Here is a 22,044-nt window from a genome sequence, read left to right on the forward strand (position 1 = left end):
ATACTTAATATAAATATCAAATGTTGCAAATATTTATACTTTTTAATTGTTTCTTTAAATTTTTTTATGAGTCAATTGATCAATACAACATTGCAAATATTTGAATGTATACATTTTTTAAAAAAAATGATATGATAAATTAAGTTTGTAATTGTGAAATATTTAATTGTAATCATAAAATGAATAAAAAATATTTTAAGAAATAAAATAAAATTAACATCTAATAAATTATTACAAATATCTTTATTTATAAAATATATTTTGACTATTTAATTTATATCATTAAAATAAAAAAATAAATATAAAAAAATCACAAAGTAAGGGATGCATCCTAGTTTGATTGAAAATACAAATGATACACCAAATTACAGCTTTAACAAAAGCAATTTGACCAAGGAAACAAACATAGAAAAAAGAGGGTTTTTTTTTTTTTTCTGATTCTTTTGGTGATCAAACAAATTAATATATGAGACTCATGGCAAGGTTCCACATCTGTGACAAACTTCAACAAGTTAGCAGTGCTGCCTAAACGAGGCTTGAAGCCGGGGTACTGCCGGAGAGAATCCTTGGCAATGAACCTGCAAACAAGCACTACAACGGAAACAAATTGTTTTGCTTTTCAGGTTGAAAGTATTTTATGAACCAAAGAGTTAATAGTAAGTGCAGCTCTTTTAGCATACTCTGAATGTTTCAATACATCAGCAACCTTTCACAATTATGCATTGGCCTTGTTCATTATACAGGAAAGGGCACTTAAAAAATTTTACATGAAAGTTTCAACTGGGAATATAACTTAAATTTAGAACCTATATATATCCTTTCAAGAGTATTTATAATGTACAACACAGCATTGAAAATTGATTTAATCACCACTTTCCCCTAGGTAGAAATAACTACTCATATGCACAACATCTCAGATCTCAGTTTGCTGGAAAGCTGCTTCAAAAAATGTCGGCAGCATAAATTGATGCTAATTATGTTTGTAATGGCATTTACCAAAAGGCACCTCTGTATGCAGGAATAAAGATGCAGTGATCGTCTACCATCATGCACGTAGGATCTTCTACCGTAAAGGCTAGGCAGGCTCATGAGGACGGGTAGCCCATAGTGTACTCAAAGCCCGAAGACGCTGGAAGTATTCTCCCAAAGCAAGTAAGCCTCGAGCAGCCTGGCGAGTTGTTAGGATGCGAGACATCTGCCGCAGTGTTTCCTGCTGAAGGTGGTCAGCCTGCATATAGAAAAATATCCGACATTAGTTTAAACTTGAAAACATCACTCGGATGCCTTTTCTTAATCTCTAAAACATTAATAAAATTTTATTACCGAGATTTTAACACATCAAATTCTCCTAAACGTGATTTTAGTAAACAAGGCAATGTTGTGCTCATACATTGTGACGGCAACTACCTTCTCTAATTGAACTGAAATGGTTGTTACCAACCTAGTTCACAACAATAAATCTATTAACCAAGACCTCCACGGTTTAGGACCTTTCTGTCTGGGAAGCCATAGGTTTTCCAAAATAAGATAATTAGAAAATTCCAAGGATATCATGTAACCCATATTACCCATCATAATAGGTGCAGCATATATTGTTAGACATCATTTTGAAATGCAAAAGAAACAAGGATTGATTAAAAATCCAAGACTTGCCTATTATAATTTCACTTCAAATGCATGGATAAAGAACCAACTGATGGGTAAAATATATGGACTATGAAAAGAAGAGCAAAAGCAGAGAAAAAACTAATTCCAGAAAGTTCTTGGAATAAACTCATGTGTGGCACCTGGCATGATGCAATTTGTACCTGGTTCACAAAGCTGACTAAAGCTTCTAACTTCTCCATTGCAGTAGCCACCTGAGGAATGTAATTACCTTCACCCAGCTGACCAGCCGCCACAGTCGCAGCCACAGTTTCCTGAAGTTTCTCCATACCTTGCGAAAGGGCATCTTCAGCTTGCTGACACGATTGTTTCAGGTTACAAACTTCCAAAATTTGCTGTTCTGTCAAGGGGTCAAGCTGAGGCACCAGCACCTGTAATCAGTATATAATCACAAGCAAATATTATTCAACATTTAGCAATAGAACATGGACCAGAATTCCAATAAAAAAAACAAGAAATTATGCCCTTCAAGTAACGTGGGAGTACAGAGTTACTTTGCTAAAGAAGCATTGATCAACGAGTGTGCTTAATGATAATTGGATGGAAAGACCAAGAAGAACCAACATTAGGGTTACAAATGGCCCAGTTCAGTGCTTGTGCCGGGAAACTAAATATTTCGTTCATGATAAAAAAACCCAGGAAAACCCTAACAGAGAGTAATTACAAAAGATTATCATAGAAAATCATTATACATAACTGTTTTTTGTTTACGTATGCACAAAGGGGAGGGGCGGGGGTATTCTAATATGGATCAGCAGTTTCTTTTAGGATAACTGAAATATCAGTTTCAGAGGGAACATGTGAATAACTAAAAGAGATCTGTCTAGATCAACAGAAAAGCATTCAGAAGAACATAATATCCACTTGATGAGTTACATATCACAGCAATGTTATATAGACAAACCAACTAACCAAAACGGATAGATAGAATTACAATTCTCTAACCAAAAGGGATATGAACAATTAAGGAGAGAAAGGCCTCTACGTTGATCAAGTCAAGATAGACAAACCTATTAACTGAAGAAAAAAGCAAGATAAACAAAGAGAATAGATTTGCTTCGCAAGCATTGTTTCCACAGACCATGGCTTCTGAGATCCAAAAATAATCAAAGAAACTTTAAATCTTTTTTTAAAATTTTAGACAAAAAAATACGTAAGTTAGACAAGATAGAAATTATTTGTGCATATACATCCACCAATAGACAAGTCAAACTAACATAGTCGTTCATTTAAAGTTTCATCAGTGCCACCTGCAGAAAGAATTTGCAGTTAGACCCTCAGCTATAGGTTCTTCCCCTCAAAAGTCCAACATGCAAAAAACGAATGCATGATCTACAATTAATTAAACTAAATTATGCATCACCTTAAGAAGTTCTGAAGGGCGAAAGCCTCCAATCCAAGAAAAAAATTGCTCTGCTGATGTTTTCCACATACCAGACATCACATAGAAAACATCAGCCTTTGCAGCAGTTGATTTCATGCGGAAAAGTTCAAAATAATGGCTCATGCCATTTTCAACTAGCATGCGAAGCTCTATATCACTTATATGGGCATTCAAAGCAGTCCTCAGTTCACATATTTGTCTACTTTGTTCTTCCATCCAATGTCCATATTCCATCTCAAATGTGGCAATCCCTGCAGAATTCTCAGATTGGCTAATCAATGAAAACACTAAAGAATAAAAACTAACTTGTAATGAGAAGAAAAAGGCATCATAGTGAATTATTGAGAAAGATCGCATTTAACACGTCAAAGAGTTTTCAATGAAGCTTTATATCATACCATAAAAAATTTCAAGGTGGTCTGACAATAACGGACCAACTGTCAATGTAAAATGCCTTTATAGCACACAAATACAGAATGTAGTTTAATTTTTATCAAAAGAGTGTAGTTTCTGATATTATTTATACAATAAGCTATATAATCTTCAAGTGCATGTGAAAGGAGGTAGCAAAGATAGTCTATGCACCCCAGTTGGCTCCAGAGATATGACAAGTTGAGAGAAGTTGAAATATGTTTATCTCGTAAGGTGTAAATCGACACCAGTGAAAAGAACTACTCACTCATGAAGAGATAAATACAGCTTCAATTAATCAAAATCATAAAAGTGGGCTTGAGAAATATGACACAATGAGAAAAGTTTAAGTAGCTTCTCTCTAGAGGTGCAAAATTAACTCCTAAAGAAGTTAAGATCTTTCATAAACAATATGCAACTTCCCTAGGAAAACTTGTAACTTCCAATAAACAAAGTGTAATTTCGACATTTTTTACTTGAGGAAATAAAGTCAGCTGCAATTCTAGAAAAAGTTTAAATACATTTTCTTAGAAGACAAGAAATGACTGGCTCATGTTGGTTTCACTAAGATTTCACTAAGGCGCAAGGGGGGGGGGGGGGGGGGGGGGGGGTTGTTAATAGTAATACTTTGGCGTGCACATATAGTTGCACATAGAAAACTTGTCGGTTAGGAATATATAATCTTTAGAGGAGAAAAAAATACAAAGAGTAGATAGAAAATAAGAAGCATCTAATATAAGGATATCACCGGGACATTATTAGCAATATATGACTTCAACTTGGGCATTATTCTCTGTGGTGAGAATATGTTCCAACAAAGTTTGTTTAATAAAAATGTTATCAGGGGCCAGGATGAGAGAGTTTCCTTTCCCCCAAATAATTGGTAGGTAACAATTTTCAAATTCTAATTCATGCTTTCTCAGAAAAACCATTCTAATACTTAATCTGATGGTGCAACATCAATCTAACCACATAAAAGTAGAAAGAATACATGATTGTAAGTCCCAAAGTACAAGAATTTTGAAATGTCAGATACTGAAACAACTAAATAATCTTACAGATTATCAACAATACAAAGCAATATTTGGAGCAAGGAGTTCAAAAGTAATAACAGTAATTGCCAGTGCTTTTACAAACAAACCTGAGTTTACTGCTCCAGAGAATCCAAGATGACCACTTTCTAACCCACCACCCATATAAGGACCCTGCAGTAATGGATTTATTGCTTAAGTGGCTTTAAACATTTTTAAAATGACAAAAAAGAAAAAAAGAAATAGATATAATATTCATCTTCTTCAAACCTGCTGCCTCACTCGTTCAAGCTCTTGCTCCAATTGAATCAACTTTAAACGACTATTTTCTAACTGTTGAACATATGCCTGAAAGGCAATGCCAAAAAAGTTATTACAAAAATTCACATGTGCCCTTCTGGCCATTTGTTTCAGTGCACATCCATATCCATATTACCTTTTTCCGCAAACGGCTTTTACGAGCAGCCTCACGGTTTTGTGCGAGACGTCTTTGTATCTATAGAAATTAAAGGTAAAATGCACAAACAGATTAGACCCATAATAAGGTAAACAGATTATCACCAAACTTACAACAATTAAAATGACAATTATTCTATGGATTTAGCAACTAACAAATCAAAATGCTTTGAGGTACACAAAATTTTTTTCCATTTAAATTAGATTGTTCAGATAACAAGCATGTTAATTAAAGAAGTGGATCACCATTGAGCTACACACAGTTGCATACAAGCCTAGATATTAATAAACAAGGAAGCCTTATTAGTTAGTGGAAAATAAAAATATCTCCATGCTAACAATAGAAAACTACAAAACATCAGATAACAAAGTCATTAGCACGAACTAATGGGAAAAACAAACACCATAACTGCATTTCCAAGACTCATCTTAAAAAAGTTAAAAGTTTCCATGCATTTACCACACTTCAGAACCGCAAGATTTGAAAACACTGCAAGCAACTACTCTTTTAGGAAACACAAGTGAGCATGCACCAAATACAATTCAGAGGGAAGAAAAGGGGAAACAATTAATTACAATCCAAGATGGCAAAATAAGAGCTTGTTTGTTTGCAAGAAAAAAAAATGCGAAGGATGGCTGAAATCTGCATGTGCCAGAAAATGATCAGGGAAAAAGGAATCAAACCTAGAAGTCCAGGAACTGAAAGTGGTAACATCTTTTTCAAATTCCAAAGGAGAATCTATCAACAAACCAATAGGTACAATCTATCCAATATCATACAGCATCATCCAGAACAATATTTATATCCATCAAAAAGAGAAAAGAAATAAACAATCAGCATCACGTACAATTCACACTTACCTTATCAATAGGTTTAGTTGCCTCTTGGTCATACTTGTTAGAAGGTGCTAGCATTTCATGTGAACCAGTCTCAGACTGGAAAATGAAAGTAACAAAGATTACTTATCTTCAAAATCAGATAAATGTGTTTTAGCTACCAAGCAAAAGAATAATATCTCCAAAATTTGCACCTCGTTCTCTAGCTTATTATCCACTTCTACAATCACTGATGCAGATGTAGTTGGATTGCCATTACTCTTAAAATTTTCTCCCCACATGCTAATCTGGTGGATAGGCTCATAGATATCCATCCTTCTTGAAGGTATAAAGGGGGTGGATGGAGAGTTCATGCTTCTTGAACTGATAATGAAGGCAGCTTTTGCATAAGTTATATTGATATTCAAGGCATTTGAGAGCTAAAGTCTGGAAGGAAACAACACATAGACACATATAAGCTTTGCTCAGAGAGTAAGAAAACAGGCATAATAGCAAACATGTGACCAGAAACAGAGAAGATGGTTATAAAAGTTAATTGACAACCCTCAAAATACTAAAATGACAAGATGCAGCACAAACAAATGGAATCTACTGAAAATTTTATATTTTGCTTTGCTAGGTAATGTTCGTAGGTTTACATGTTTTCCGCATATTTTAAGACAATTCCAATCAGATAACTTACATTCTAAATTGAGAATCACCCACCAATAACTCAACACGTTTAACTAAGGAAAAAAAGGCATAGTCAAAGTGACCATGCATCATGTCTTTGATTTCCCAAACATCATGCTGATAACTAGATCACTGGAAACAGTTATCTCTGTGAGAAAGAAAAATAAAAGAATTCCAGGAAAGATAATGGACATTACTTTCTGATAAAATTATCCATATTTACTGACTGCAAAAAAAGGGGGTGCATTTTTCCAATACAAACCTCATTTAAAATAATTTAAAAAAAAAAAATCATTCATGATTTAAAATGACAAGTAACCATTTTATTGGTTTTATTAGAGAAATAGAAAGGATCAAGATTTCCATCAAGGAACACCTTCTACTCTGACTATTTACTCAATACATTAGATGTACCACTCAAGTCAATGCAGACTGTCAGCTGTGACTAAAAACAAAACCCTTGATCTGTGTATCAAAATTTGGGAGAGAAAGAGAGAGATGGTTAAATTTCAAGATTACAATTGCAGGCACAGCTTGTTAAAGATGGCCCCATTATGGTATAGATAGAATGAGTGTTCCTGACGGACTTAAGCAGGTGACCATCAAAGAGAGTACAATCAACCTCAATGACCTCTCAAATGCACCATGGAAGTTTCGTTAAAGAATTGAAGAAACATCTTAAAAAGAAAATAATAACAGTAAATTCCTTATTCCTATCATGGCACTCAAACAAGCATGGCATTAAAATTTTCTATTGGCTACCACTTCGGGAAAACTAATTCAAGAGTAAACAAGCAAAATCTAGCTCCTAACTGTCAGAACCAATGAGAAAGGCGTAAAAGATACCAAGAAATAGAAGCAAAAGAATTGTCTTAATCTAAAATTGATCTTTCAGTTTCAATTTCAAAAGAATCATTTTACAGGCTCCCATAACAGCTTCAACAATCACGATCCCCGTACTTCTGAAGCAACTAATCCTATATTCCTATTACCTTATAACCATTCCCTCTCTGCAAATAGTGTATCCACGTATGCAGGTTTGTCTATTCTTCTTTCTGTTTTCCCCCTTTTGACTTACTTTTGCTATTCTAAAGTTAAAGTTCCCATTCCTTCCCCAGTCTAATTCAGTTTTGTCACTATCTGCTGCTGAAAAGTAACTTCATAATAACCCTTGACGATACTTACATTGTAAAACTATGGTTAGCCTCTTCCTCTTCTATACGGACATTATAGAAGCTTAGCAGTTAAGAAAGATAAATCTCTGGTAACATTGGCTTTGGCAACACTGTCAATGCAGTGCGCAGTCATGGATTATAGTGAACAGTGAATAAAGGATGGACAGTGATTTTTTTTTTTAACTTCCTCAGCTTGTATCGTTTATAACTCCACTGAAGGGCAATCAGTAATGCTAAATCAACTTGAATTTAGTGCTTTCTAAGAAAATACTGACCGAGTATTTGTACCCAAGTGTAAGAAAAGATTGAACACCAATCATGACATCCCTTTTTTCATATCATTCTCCTCTATCCAGCTTAGTCTTAAGCTGTCAACTCTTGCCATTATTGGAGCTCACTGTTAACTTGTCTCTTGTGTTCATGGTGGACCTATTCGTACTCACAAAATTCTTCATTGCCATCAAAACTAGCAAGATATTCTTCCAAAGGACCTTCCCTAATATGCACAAACCATTTAACAAAACTTGCAGAAAAACAGTTTCTTTGGCTTCAGAATTAGATTGGATGGGACTGGAACTATTGCATGTCCTACTAAAACCGACTGGTCAGACTAAAACAGAGGAGAAGAACAAAAAGTAAACCAAATAAAAAAACTATGAATATGAATCTGGATAAGGAGGATATGTAAACATCTACTGGAGACATTCAATAATAACAAATTTAAAAAAATAAAAACTCCCAAAATCAAATATGAAAGAAAACATTATAATCCTAATCAATATTTATTCCATCTGTTTTCACTTCTCAATAAAATTCCAAATAATTCAAAAAAAAAAAGACCAAAAGCATTTCATCGAAGAGAGAAAAGAAAGCAAAGATGCATAACTAACAATTAAATACTAAACCCAGAACTAATCTAATTAGGCAAAAAAAAAAAAAAAATACTGCCACAAGGAGGAAAATAGAAAAGTTACCCAATAACTTATTTCAACTGAAAATCCATTTTTTGAACTCCCAAAAAAAAAAAAATCAGTACTTTATTAATTTCCATCTTATAAGAAAAAAATAACAGAGGAAAACTCAACTTATAAAAAAAAAATTAATTCAAAGAATAACAACAATACTACAAAAAAAAAAAAAGAAAGAAAGAACCCTTTGTCTAAACAACTTAACCAGCTTCAAAAAATAAGTTTGTTCTTTAGTGTTATGTTTGCTTTTAGTTTTCCCAAACTTTCTCAGGAACCAAACACCACGAAAAATTTTCCAAAATAGAAAGGAGTAAAGAAAAAAACCAACCTTTTGCTTAAAGGGTCGTTAGAACAAGTTTCCCGCTAAAACTTGAGGTCCAAAAACAGCAAAAAGCAAAAGCAGCAAAAATACCCGGTTGAAATCCAACAATCAATGGCTCCTTCTTCTCTCCCAAACCCCTCAGTTCCATCATTCCCAACACCAATCCTACTGGGAACACGACACCTTAAAACACTCTCTTCAAACTGTTCCGTATTTTTTATTTATTATTTTAATTTTTTTCCCTTTATTACTACTACTATATTAATTTTCATACAACTATTTTGTATTCTTTCGTATAATTTTCTTTTTTAAAAATATTAATTGCATTTGTCTCAGTGTTATCGCGATCTATAGTGAGTCAACACCATAACCATTAACATTTTTTTACATTTTCTTTATAAAAAAAATTTTGTTTTAAACTTATCATCTTCCCACCATTGCTAATGTGCGCAGCAGGTGCTTCTTATCCTACGCACCTTTGCCCACTTAACCTACGCATTATCTCACCGTTTTTCGGGTGAAAAATCGCCATTCTATGATCATAACTGTAATTGGTACGAGACTTGAATCTCACTATAAAATATAAAATTTTTTGTGGGGTTTACATAGATTTGAATTATTTTAGATATGATTTTCTTAAAGTTCATATATCAATTGATATTAGAATTACCCTTCGACAATTACAATTGTATGATTCAAGTAGTGATATCGGTGTTGCAATATTAGGTTGAGGTTAGATTAAATTAGTCCAAACCACTTCGCATCGCCGTTGAGATTGCCAAACTTGATCAATTGTTTGATCTTAATTGCAAATGATATGCGAGTTGAATCCCGTATCAAAAGGATTTCTTTGTAAAATTTATGTGAACTTAGGTTCTTCACTCTAATAGTTTGCTTTTGATAAGTGTTTTTCTTATAGTTAGTATAAAATTAATGTTATGCATATTTTTAAATTATAATAAAATTTTAATTTTTTATATAAAATTTAAAAATTTTTAATGTGATATATAGATTATAAATGTATATATTAATATGATATTTTAAAAATTATTTATATATTACATATCATCATTTAAATTAATTATATTAAAAATAATTATTATTTTAATTCAAATATCATATTAAATATTTTTAAAATTAAATAATAATTATCATTTTATTAATTTATTTTAAATTTAAATAACATATTAAATATTTTAAAAATTAAAATATTATATTAAACATTTAATTATAATTTAAAAATCGTGACACTAACGAAATTATATCACCTTCAAAGCGGATAAATTGAGAGAGTAATGTTCAAGCGCTGATTAAGAGCGTGGGGGAGGGAGGGAAGGGAAAGAAAATGGCAAAGGCAAAGGCCAAACGTGTTTCGCGGGAGGAGTTAAGGCGTGTCTTAACTCGCATAGCAAGCGCGTGAAATAGGCGCTTTTGAACTTTTTGTTTTTCTTGATTTTGTTGTTTTGGTAGTGGCATGGTATGGGCAACGGCAAATGGATTGGGAATTTGGGGGGTACTTTGCACTTACTATTTTGGACTTTTGACTTTTTGAGAGTGAAAACAAAAAAAAGAAGAATATTAAGATTTATTACTATTTGGGGTTTTTTTGTAAATACTAAGATTTTACTGGGGTAAGAATAAAAATTTGTAAATACCGTATTGATGGCATGTCATATAGAGAAATTTGATAACATTTTTACATGAATAAGGATTGAAATTCAAATATTGTCGATTTCTTATAAATTAAGATTACATTTGACACATAAGATTAATAAAATGATAAGATATTAATAATTTTATCATATTTTTATTATTCACTTAAAAAACTTTATTCTTTAAAAAAGTAAAAAAAAAAAATTTAATTCATAAGAATAACAAAATATATCTTATTATACTCTTAAAAATTATATCAACAATTTAAATTGTATAAACTTAAAAAAAAATAATTTTAATCAATAAATAAATTATTTTATCTTAATTCTTATGTATATCAAATATAAGATAAAATGATATTATTTAATATAATCCTATTTATAATACTATCTTATCATATCTTATTATAATCTTATGTACCAATCATAACATAAAATTTTAAAATAAGTACAAAATGTTATCGTTCAGATTAGACAATTTCAATTCGATTGAAAGCATGTTCTTTCTTTGTTTTTTGGTAATGTAATAATATGGCTATTAATATTGTTTAATTTTTTAATAAATACTTCATCCTTCCCATAAAACACTTTGATAATAAATTTTTTCAACTTTGTCACTAAATTTTTAGATGTTTTATTAAACTAATTTCAACAAAAATAGCTACTTGATCAAAAATTAAAAAAAAAAAAAACAATAACCTACTTGATTCAAAGTTTTTTAGCAGGCTTTTAAATTTTTAAATAACAAGATTAGAAAATAATATAGTCAAAATTATACAAGTTTGACTAAAACAGTCATGATAAATACTATAGATGAGCCTAAATGGATAAATTAGAATTTGATCTCGTCGACAAAAAGGATAAATTAGAACTTTTAATCTTTAAAGTTATCAAAATTTAAATTTTGATCATTGAAATTAAATATTTAGAATTACACCAACTAATCATGTAACTGTTGACATGATAAATTAGATGTCAATAATACTAATATGTTGATAATGTCGAACAATAATTTAGAAAAAAATTAATGATATTCTTATCTTTAGAATGGTAGTCACTAAGAGCTAATATTTTAACAAAAAGAAAAATAGTCCCCTAAGGTGTTTAATATCTTTATTGCAAAGAAATTCAACTTTCCAAAAACATGAATTAATTATGCAAATGATAGAAATTAAGATATCTTTAAGTACACTGTAACAATGGGATAAAAACATCAATAAATAAGCTTTTGCTTTTGACTGCCATTGAGCAAGCATCAATATGGCAAAAAAATAAAACTGAAAGGGGCTTGCTTGCAAACTTTATGTTCTTAACTTTTTAAGAGTAAGTTTATGTTTTAGATATAGAAAATAGAACAATGTATGAAACAACAATTCCTCTTCCTATTATCAAAAAAATTTATATAAAATTTGAATTTTAATTCAATTGATTCGAACAATCATCATTAAAAAATAGCATCTAGTAATTTGAAATTTATATCCTAATGCCTACATCTCTTTCTTTATCTTCAAGTTGTGGTATTCTTTATAAAAATAAAATTAAAAAAACATGCATGTATGTAAAAGATCAAATTGAAATTATGGGATAAGGCTCCTCTTATTTTGCATACAAAAGCACATGCTTTACATACAATCTTATATTGAAACTGTTATATTAAAAAAGTGGTATTACCAATAATAATTAACAGTATACACACTTCATCATATGGAAATTAAGTATATAAATAGTGGGCAATGCTTTGTTTAAACCACTTACCCATACACCTACAATATTAGGGTTAGGAGTCCAAACCCTTTATCAAATAATAAATTAATAATTATCTTCAACTGCTTGATCTAGTGGTCAAGACAACCTTAAAAAAGACATCAAAGCTGGGGTTCGAACCCCAATCTTCTCCCTCCTTCTTAATGTAAAGCTCTGTCTTGCTTAAATGACAAAAAAATAATAATAATAATTAAAAAAAGAAAGGAAAGAAAGAACAAAATCCCATTGCGGAGACTACTCCTAATCCATAAGCTAAGGCTGTTAATTAGTTTGAGACAAAATTATATGAATAAATTATAAATAAATTCTTTTTTTATTTAATCGGAAGTTTGGTGATCAGACTTAATCAAGAATGCATGACCCTTCCTCTCGTTTGCCCCTTCACATCTTGCAGGAGGCAAAGCTGAATCTGATCTCAACGTATCCAACTTGTCTCTCTTAACTTCAATTGTTTATTTATTGCATTAGTATTTGTTTAACCTCTTTTTTTTTCTCTTAATAATCAAATCAAGTTTGTTGCTGGTTAATGGGGAATTCTTAAAAATAAATCAGTTATAATTCGCTTATTATTATGAGAGCATATTATTTATAATCATTATAATATAATTAACTAATTATAATTTAAAATTATGTGAGGTCCATCAAAATTTCAAAATACACATTTAAAAATGCTGAATCCTTACATAATATTTTATAATTAAACAATTGTAGTATTGTAATAAAAAAAATTGTGGGTGAAATGCTTTCTATTATTGTGTGTGTGTGTATTATTATATAAGAGAAATTTTACTTACACTAGTGTAATTCTTTTTTTTATCGTTGGATTAAAATTACTAAATTTAAAAATATTATTTTGATTCAAATGAATTATAAATTTAATTTTGATTTAAAAGTCTAAAAAATGTAAAAATTACTTAATATAAGTGAATTTGTACTCATATAAATAAATAAATATATAAATATTCCTGCTTATGCTATTGTTTAAATAAAACTTTAAGATATCAATCCTCTAATTAGAAAAAAAAATCAAAGAAAAGTTATCGTCATTAATTCAAGTCAGAATTATTAAACTTCCTAAGATTTTTAAGGATCAAATCGTCCTATCCACTATTTTCATAAAAAAAAATGTTGTGAATTAAAAAAAAAAAAAAACACTTCACCGTTAATTTTGATTAATATTGCATAAACAATATCACTCCATACCCTAAGGAAATATCCCAACCATTAGATTTTAAAATTACAATTAAAAGGTTGAGATTTATGAGATGCTTGAAAACAATTTTGTTTGTCAATGAGTAATTCGACCCATAAATAGATTTATTCTAAAAAAGAGAGTAATTCAAAATCATATTGTAAAAAAAAAAAACCAACTTTATTTCAATTAAAAAAAGAATGAGACAATTTAGGATGAATTAATTATTTTAAGACTTACGTTAGGGGGTAGCCCACAATAGGGTAGGCAAAATACGAATCTATACCATTTCAATAAAAAATTAAGTTTGTTAAATAGGCAAGTTGGCTTAGGGCATTACTTTAATCTATAAACCCTTTTTTTTAATGCATTAGTATAGAAACTTCATGAGAACTTTGAACAATGATCACTTTTGCTTTTATCCATATCTGACTAAAGAAAACATCTAAGGTGCCCAATTCCAACTACTTTAATTTGTTGTCCCAATTGTTAGGACAATTCCGTTCCCATTTTCATGGCATTAGTTCTCGAAATGACATTCAAATGCCATTCTAATGCTGGCTAGCTAGATAGGATACCATGGATTCCATATGCATTAATTAGCAACACTACAAAAATAGTGGCAGATGGGGAGCTAGCTTTTCTACAATCTCTTCAATTTTAGTGAATTTGGTTTTGTGACGAGAAAGAGATATTAGAACCTCAATATTTTTAACTTTAAGTTCTTATTTTATGTGGATTTTGTCAAATTTTATATTAAATTTGTTTAATTATATATGTTGATTCGTTAGTTGTAGGGGCATATCCTAGTAAAAGCATAACAGGCATTAGCCCCAAGTTTTTGACAAATCTTTTATTTATATATATATATATATATATAAAATGATCTCTTTTAAATAAAAATTATTAATTTTATTTATTTATTTATTTCATAATTTAATTTTATACATTAGAAGGGTTAGAATCATATTAGGATTTCCCTATTTATAATACCCACTCATCACAACTTGCAAATCAAACATTTTAAATTATAGTGATGTGAATTTAACAAAAATCAAATTAATTTTTTAACTTTCTTAATAAAACTTCAAATTTTCAATCAAGTATCAAACGCATTTTTTTTTCTTTTTCTTTATAACTTAGTACTAGTTCTCTTCTTCGTATAATTTTTCACTTTTAATTTTATTCTAGATCTTTATTTTATATTCTCCTACATTCTTTTCAACAAAAAATTAAAATCACTTTATAAAAAATTTGAGCATAACTTTAAATTTCAAAGTTTCAACTTTTTTTTTAAATATATATTTATTTTTCTTATTTCAATAAAAAATATTGTGTAACTATTGATTTATTTATATTTTTGTTTTAATTTTAAATTGTCAAAAAAAATTAAAAAAAAAAACCAGTTTTCATAATTCATTTGAAAGAATGTATAATTAGAAATTCTGGTACTAATTTAAAATTAAAAGTATTGATACTCTTTAAAAGTTTAATATTGTCATAATAATTATTTTATTTTATAATTTGTTTGTTTCATATAATTTAAAAATTTATATAAGGACGTGATACTTAATTCTAATTGTAATTTCTCTTATAATTTTATAAAAATAATTTATTCAATTTCATGTAAAATAAGTGGTTTTGTGTTATACTTATAACATAATATAAAGTTTTTTTTTTTATAGCAGACCATAGTTTAAAAATAAAAAAAGGTTACACCTATTGAGATAAAAATTTTAAAATTATTAGATAACATCTCTTAATAATAAATGCATAAATCAAATAAATTAAACTCTCGATACATAATATAAAATTAACAACAATTGTTTAATATAAAAGGATGGTATATTTCACTTATATACCTAGAATTAAAATTTTCAGAAATTTCTCATTTCACAATATGACAAGAAATTCAATATAAGAATTGGATTCGATTACAATTAATGTCTGTCTATTTAAGGAAAAATTTTAATTTTTTATAAACCAAAGACTATTTCAATTAATATTTAAATATTTCATTCAACGATAAATATAAATAATTCTTATTCAAAGAGTCAATTCAAATCAATCATTTTAAAATAATTAATGTTTGATGGTATGACAATTAGTGAAATTAAGAATTAATTATATATTATGGATAATATAGTACGAAGAAAGGATTCAAGAGGATAACTTTAACAAATTAATTGGAATAATTTTTTATAGGTATATTTAGGTGTGGGTGGCAATGATGTGTGAAGTAGTTGCAATGATATGATTGGATGGTGCAATCCAATGGTTGGCTGATTCCATGGTGATTTTCCATTTCATATTCTCTGCTTTATTGTTTGAACAAAGTAGAGAAAACGTCACGCAATTACACTTTTCCTTTTTCCTACTTGGTGGTTTTATTCTCAAGTGCAATCTAAAGTGGCTTGCCACTCACACCAAGGATGGGTATTGTTGGCGTCACAGTCATATGGGCATTACTAGCCATACTTTATGCTAATATTATTTGTTATTTTATTTTATATTAGAATTTTTTTTTTAAGTGAATTGTTTCATGCATAGTGATCTCAATATATAATCAGACCATTCTCATTTACACATTTAAAAACGATCATAAATAAATTAAAATTATATATAATATTATATGCGCATTGCATTTTATATTAACAAATAATACTTTTTAGATAAAATTTGGACAAATTTTTTAAAAGAATTGTACGTAAATTTTGAAAATAAATCATGTTCATGTATTACAAGAATAAAACGTTCAAAGAGAAACAAAGGCCAAACAAAAAATTCCAATTCAGGCTCAAAAATTATGGTTGGAATTTATGAGATTGGAGAGTTCTATTTTTTATTGTATAAATTTAAAAACCCTATAATGGGTTTTAATATGTAAATTAAAAAAAAAAAGCCCATTCATTAAACCAAAAATTTAAATAATTGACTTTATTATTACTCCATGTTGAGACCCGAGGTAAGGTTATGAGTCAATTTTTAGTTTTGTACGACTCAATTCCTTTGAAGAAACATATATGACTAGGATTTCAAACAAGATCCATAATTGTCTATTGATTCTTTATTTAAAATTCTCCAAAAAGAAAATTTACAAATAAATAAAAAGGCTTCCATGATCAAAATCCAACAGCCTCTCCCTTATCTTTATCATCATTACATTTCCAAGAAAAATGTGATAAGTAGTAGAGCAACCAATTACTTAGAATATTAAAAAACCTGAAAATTATCAAAATAATTAAATGAATGTGAAACAATAAAGTTTGTATTTTTTTAAATAAAAAGACGTTGAAAATATAAAAAAATATTACAACTATTAAGATTGAATTTCAAACTATTTGATGTCAATTTTTTTAAATAATTACATAAATTAATTAAATTAAATTTTAAATTCAAAATTGTATTAATCATATATCATGCTATTAATTTTCTTTGATCAATTTCGACGGATGATTCAGCTTCCCTTATTTAGTAATGATCAAGTGGCTTTGTTCAAGACGAAGACGTAACCTTTATGTAGCTTTGCAGGCAAAAATGAGGGTAACCTAAAAGGCTTTCTCATCCGACTTGATAAAGTAAAATACAAATCCACCATGTTTTTTAAATGGTTTTGGCTTCTTGAAATCGAAGCTTACAAAAACCTTTCTTTTTTTTTCTTTTGGATAACGCTTATCAAAAAAAGGTGGAAAAGCTGAGGTCGGAAAGACGATGCAAAATTCAGACATCACAAGGGACAATGATTTTGACGGGGGAAATGAAAATAAGTCGGTAGAATCCAGTTCTAGCGACTTTATGATCGAGTTCTAGTAGAAGATCAAAGAAACAATTATTGCATCCGTATTTTAGTTATGGGCCGACCTAGGTTCCTATCCCTTCGAACGAGGGCAAGAAATATAGCTCTAGCTAGGCCCTGTTTAAAATGCAAACAAACCGATGATGTTGATCTGGCTGCTAGGGTTGAATTTCCAAGCTTACCTGTTGATTTAAAGCCGGTTCGACAGTCTACGGAGATACTTTAACTGAATTTGTATGGAAAAAAATAATATTCAAAATTTAATTCCAATAATTTATATAATTATTTTAAAAAATTAATATTTTGAAGTTAGTATTTTTTTTCATTATGTTTAAGTACGTACGGCATTCAATATAAAAAATATATATTACAATGGTTGTTGATTCTGAGTAACGATTATAGTCAGCGGTTTTTTTGCAATGCGTAACATGATCAAGAGTGGATCCAACGACGCAATTGGTGGATGATACGGGAACTGATTAGTACCAGCTCAGCAAGGGAGTCTGTTAGTTTGATTATGCCACTTCACCTAATTTGTTAAGAGTTAGTTTAAAAAAAGAAATGTTAATATTTAATATGGAATGATCATTTCAAAAATTATAAGAATTAAATCATTATATTTAGTAAATATTTGATGATTTTTTATAATAATAATTTTATATTATCAAAAGTTATTAAATTATTATCTTAAAAGAGTGATTTAATTCAAATCTAAAAGGGTGTGAAATTTTTATCATAAAATATATATATACATAATTAATAATAATTAATAATATTAATTTAATATGTGAATTAAAATTTTATTTTTAAAAAATTGATTTATCTATTAAATAAATATTTATTAATTTAAGAATTTGATCATACTTTATTATAAAATAAAAATATTATTATATTTTACAAATTGTTATTTTTAAACAACATTAAAATCATTAACTTGTATAATTATTATAATATATATTGTTATTTTCATACTTTTTAATAATACCAAAAATAGTAATATTTAATTTATAAGAATTAATGGTTATTAATTAAATAAAGTGATTTTAAATTACGATAAGATCATTTTAATAATAAGATTACCTTAAATAACGTTTGGTATCATTTTTAAGATTATTACAATGATCTAATTACCATAGTGATCAAATCATGTACCATGGTGATAAAATTACCAACATGATTTGATCATTAGTGATTTTAGATTACTATATTTGGTACAATATTATAAATCACTAATATTTTTAAATCACTGTATTTGATATTCTACGAAAAATAAACCATATAGTACAAAATATCCAAAATAACCTTATGAAAAATTTAAAATATTTTATACTTATTGAATCAACAATTCATAAAATAATTAAATGTTATTTTATATAAAACTACCAAGTATAAATCAATTTGATAACAATAATTAAATTCATTATTTTTTTCTAGTTAATATAAATTTATAACACAAAACCTTTTTTAAATTAAAAAACTATTTTTTAAAATTTTTAGTAGCTTGGGCAATTTTTACTATATTTTTTGTGAGGTTAAATTAATAAAAAAATAATATTAAAAAATATTTTCTCATAGTGATAAAACTTTTCCATCATTTAGGTTAAGAATCAGATTGCTTCTCAAGACAATGATCTTGTTACTTTCATGTAAGATTTTAAAATTATTACCAAATAGGGTAATTCACCATGATTTTTAAATGAATTATCTCATATTAAACACTATTTTAGTAATTATATTATCATAATGACCTTGAAAATAATACCAAATACTACTTAAAATCAAACAAAACACTTCAATTGTGAATGTTTGGATGGGAATTTTGTAACATTAATAGTCCATTTAGATGGATGATAAGATTAGTTCTTGTAAGATTAAAACCAATGATGACGGTGAGATTAAATACTATAACGGTAAAATTAAAATTAATGATGAGATATATATTTAGATGTAAATACAACGATATGATAAGATCAACTATAATGAAAAGAGAAAATAACCAATAAAGACATAAGAGTAAAAATTATATTAATAAATAATTAAATTATTTAAGATTTATGAAATTGATAAATAATTAAAATTTATTAAAATTATTTTTATCAAATAATAATTTTACTAATAAATATTCTAAATAAACAAAAATGATAATAACATATTTAGTGATTTTTTATTAAAAAAATTGATAACAATATATTTACGCAAATGATAATAATCTAGAAAATAATAAATTTTTATATTAAAATTATAATTATTTTTATTCAAATTAAAGTTTTAAAAAATAAAAAAATAAAAGGTAGGTAGCATTTAAGCTAGCATGTAGTTTCAACAAATTAAAAACAAAAATTGAAGCAAGGGTTTCAAAGGAAACATAGATTGCGGTGGGAATAAAAAATCCCAATGAACCATTCTCCCTCCAATCTGAAAACGGGGTTCCAATGTGAGATTTTTTTTAACAATCGCATCAAAATTTGTAACTCAAATGCCTTTGTTACAGAATAATTATATAAAAAATTATGATAATCGCGCTGAAACATGACTCCAGTGACATCCAAATCCATCAGAGATTAGTTGTGTTATTTTAAAAATTGTCATAATGAACGCCAATGAAACATTTTTTGTTAGAGAAATGCTATTTGATCCTAACAAATATCGGTAGCATTTGGATGCGTCACATTATAATTTCGTTGGTGAAATTGACAAAAATTACTTAATTTTTTGGTAAAGAGCCAAAGAAATTCATTAAACATTTATTTTAAAATTGTGAGTTGGAATCTCGGATTTGTGAGATAGAAAAATATTATTTCTGACTGTGGGATAAAAAGAAAAAAAAAAGGGAATTATTTTCCTACACATAGGCTTAGTTGGTAAGACATGATTTGGGCTAGGTGGGTTTGGGCTGGCCTTAAATCGTTTGTCTTGTACTTGTATAAATATTAAAATTTTGACCCTACAAAAATGCTACTCGGTGCCATAAATTAATTAAACAATAATATCTAAGTTTGTTCAATTTGGATATGAGCAAATCTCATCGGCGAGGAGAGATAAAAATAGTTGGTTTAAAACTTTGAATGCTGTATTTTAAAAGGAAAAAAAAAAAAACTTTGAATTTCATTTAATTAAATATATGAAAAGGAAAAAATGCTATGAATTGAGTTTTTTTTTTTAATGACTTATTCATTATATGATATATTTTATTTTCGAAATATTTTTTACAATAATCAAATTTTGATTGACAAAGAAATTATTTTCAACTAGACTACAATGAATTGATTTAAAGCAAATCAATGGTAGGTTAGATCGGGTGAGGTATTAATCAAAGGCAAAAACCATAACCTTTGGACAGAGACTTTATCCCTTTTATTAAATAATAAAAAGGACCAATTGCATGAGCCTAAGCATTTTGTTTTTTCCGACTATTGAATAAAATCATTCATCTTCAATTTTAATACTAAGTAGTTGGTCCATAAAGTTAATATCAAAACCTACTCTCCAAACCTATCAAATACTTGAGTTCAAAATAATCATCTAATTCTTACCCCCACATGCTTCAAATATTTTATATGCACTACTTGTTCGTTTTCTTTTATTAATTAGCTAACTTAGTTGGTGAGAAAGAGACTGTTTTTTTTTTCCAAGTAAGCTTTTTTTTTACTTTTTTATTTGGTTTTACATGTAACATTGAATTTTCGACTCTTAATAGTTTAAATACAACATTTTAACAATATCTCCTTTTTTTGGTCAACTTTTAGATAATATATGATAAAAATATAATTGAACCAAATTAAAATTCAATAAAAAATAATTCTTTTATACATTATTGATAAATTTTTTAAATTCAAATATTATTAGAATATTGTCACATCTTTCATTTTTTTTTATAAATTTATTAAAATTTTAATATATCTTAATGGTATATGTGACAACTGCTAACCAGTTACTAAAAATTTTAAATTCCAATTAGTAAATGAAAGTTCTATTTGAATAAGTAGTGAGATTAAAAATAATAATAAAATTTACTTTAATTATGATTAAAAAAAATTATTGTAATTATAATTGAAAAATTTTAATAAAAAATTTATGTTGATTTAATCTTATTGAAATTAATATTTAAATTTAATTGAAAGTGTGATAAATTTAATCATATCGCCAAATATAAGGTGAGATTCAAACGGCTACGAAATCATTTTTCAGTTTATTAACTACGACTAGCTGTACTCTTTTGATTGGCTTCTCAATTTTGATCAATTTTAATATCTTACTACAATGGGCCCAATTCCATGGGCCAAAATCTTGGCCTTTGACTTGGTTAATTGTAAGTCTTTTCCCACCAACTGAAGAGAATATATATACTTTATTTAAATAGAATTTTTGGTGCCACTCAAATGCTGAAGAAATCTTGTTCTTAAATTCCTTATCATTTAAGCATATATATGATAATTCATATGCGCACTGGAATAAATTAATCTATCAAAAGTTGATAAAATATTTACATTTAAAATAATATCCCCACTAACTTCCTAAAGTAGACAAAAGATCATCTCATTATTCTTTAATTTATATATATTATAAATATTAAAATTTGAATTTAAAAAATTAAAATTATTAAATATTATTTTTAAAAAAATATTGTATGAACTATCTTATTTAAATGCCTCATCCCTTTTACTAACAATTCATGACATGATAATCCAACTTTATGAATGTATGAAATTTAAATGAATA

General features: G+C 28.1%; 1 protein-coding gene across 2 annotated transcripts; it reads right to left on the bottom strand.

The window, feature by feature from the left end:
• Positions 1–652: 652 nt before the first annotated feature.
• Positions 653–9,079, bottom strand: LOC111316941 (transcription factor TGA1-like). 2 transcript variants are annotated; one of them, XM_089753966.1, is made up of 9 exons: positions 8,928–9,079; positions 5,979–6,147; positions 5,809–5,883; positions 4,928–4,987; positions 4,762–4,839; positions 4,602–4,665; positions 3,029–3,300; positions 1,809–2,036; positions 653–1,228 (listed from the first exon to the last, which is right to left on the bottom strand). In XM_089753966.1, the coding sequence occupies exons 2-9, from the start codon at positions 6,135–6,137 to the stop codon at positions 1,076–1,078; spliced, it is 1,089 nt and encodes a 362-aa protein (XP_089610092.1). In that variant the 5' UTR covers positions 6,138–6,147; positions 8,928–9,079; the 3' UTR covers positions 653–1,075. The 2 variants fall into 2 exon arrangements, with proteins under 2 accessions (XP_089610092.1, XP_022774921.1); XM_022919186.2 differs by having other exon boundaries at positions 5,979–6,210.
• Positions 9,080–22,044: the final 12,965 nt, after the last annotated feature.

Source organism: Durio zibethinus, chromosome 24 (genome assembly GCF_047325235.1).
Source record: "Durio zibethinus cultivar Kanyao isolate XHJ-2024 chromosome 24, ASM4732523v1, whole genome shotgun sequence".
Classification (NCBI taxonomy): Eukaryota; Viridiplantae; Streptophyta; class Magnoliopsida; order Malvales; family Malvaceae; genus Durio; species Durio zibethinus.